The sequence below is a fragment of the Aplysia californica genome, unplaced genomic scaffold (assembly GCF_000002075.1).
Source record: "Aplysia californica isolate F4 #8 unplaced genomic scaffold, AplCal3.0 scaffold00638, whole genome shotgun sequence".
Lineage (NCBI taxonomy): Eukaryota > Metazoa > Mollusca > Gastropoda > Aplysiida > Aplysiidae > Aplysia > Aplysia californica.
The window spans coordinates 125,449-127,044 of NW_004797908.1; the positions used below are offsets into that span (position 1 = coordinate 125,449).

At 46.4% G+C, this 1,596-nt stretch overlaps 1 protein-coding gene across 1 annotated transcript in view; it reads right to left on the reverse strand.

Moving 5' to 3' along the window:
- LOC101861766 overlaps positions 1-1,596 on the reverse strand; it is a gene marked incomplete in the record, with an annotated part of 12,403 nt that overhangs the window by 3,322 nt on the left and 7,485 nt on the right. Inside the window, 1 exon segment of the mRNA XM_005107865.2 lies at positions 1,406-1,585. Within this exon segment, the coding sequence (XP_005107922.2) occupies positions 1,406-1,585 (180 nt within the window).

Sequence of the window (1,596 nt, forward strand, 5' to 3'; positions counted from 1 at the left end):
TAGATAGATAGATAGATATACACAGAATGAGAGAGAGAAAGAGAGAGAAAGAGAGAGAGAGAGAGAGAGAGAGAGAGAGAGAGAGAGAGAGAGAGAGAAAAGAGAGACAGACAGACAGACAGGAAGAGACAGAAACAGAGGCCGAGAAGGACAAAAAGGAATTAAAGAGGAATATAGAACATTAGCAAAGTAATGAGATTGAACGGAACGGAAGTAAATTATAGGTATACAGACTCTTCCTCAGTAAATTAACGTAGCTTCTTCAGTCCCAATACCCAGCTTTGCCCAATCATCTTAAGAAAAGCGGCAACGCGTCTTCAATAAAACGGTGGAATGGAACACTTGTAAAAGAAATTGAAACTTTCCTTCATAGTAATCAGCAAGTGTCTGATTGCTCTAAACAGTGCCTGCTTGTCAATCATTTTTTAACCAGTGCTTTTTTTTCAGAAGCCAAAAATGTTTGTACCTCCAACAATAATATGTATTTGCAAGCAGGACATTAAATGATAACTGTCACTACTTTGGTGATCCCCATTGCTCACCAAAAACAATAAATACCAAAATCGCCCTCTAGAAAGCGATTCCACGAGGTTTGCCTTGCGCTTCTCTGTATAGAAAGAAGTTGGAACATTTAATTTTTCAGATAATTCTCGAGTTTCAGTTGATTTGCGGCCAAGAGGAAATAAACTGTATGTTCCTGTTCCCTGTGTCAGATTTCATATAAAGACTTGGTCGCTTTGCGTTAGTTGCAAGTAATATTATGAACAAACTCGAGCCTTAAATGCTTTATCTACCAAATACAAACTAGGTGAATAAACTCCATTTACTGCTAAGGACTCGCTCCCTGCACGCAACACACCGATCACTTAACCACCCCTACAGCGTAAACCCCATCAACTACATGAGCACCGCTAACAATAAAAACCTAAACCCACAACATTAACTCCGTCTACAACAAAAAAGCCCACCCACCATGTAAACCTCACCGAAGACATAAAGCCCCGATTAAAGCACAAACCACATCTGCTACGTGAGAAGCCCCGCCCACAACACAAACCATATCCCATCCACCTCGCAAATCCCACCCCAAATCACGCCACAACCTGCTCCACACCACAGAAGCTACGCCCACAGCACAAATCACTCCTATAACGTAAGCTACACCGTTAACGCAAACCACAGCCTATCCACCACGTAAGTCTCACCCACGCCACAAACCATGCCACAGTACAGAAGCCCCGCCCACAGCACAAACCACACCTACCACAGAAGCCCGGGCCACAACACAAACCACACCTACCACATAAGCCCCGCCCACAACACAAACCACACGCTTCACCCACCACCACGTAATTCCCACCCACCCATGCCACAAACCACCCCACACCACAGAAGCCCCGCCTACCTGCTCGCGTGCTCTCTGCTCCTGCTGCTGTCGCTGCCTGTCTAGCTCCGCCTCCTTGAAGTTTCCCTGCCTCTCCTGCTCGTCTTTTCGCGCGGCGCCCTGGTCCTGTGAGTTGGCATCCCTGAACACCTGCTCGTCACGTCTGTCAGACCGCTCGGCGCGCTGGTCCAGGACGTTTGTCTGAGATTGGG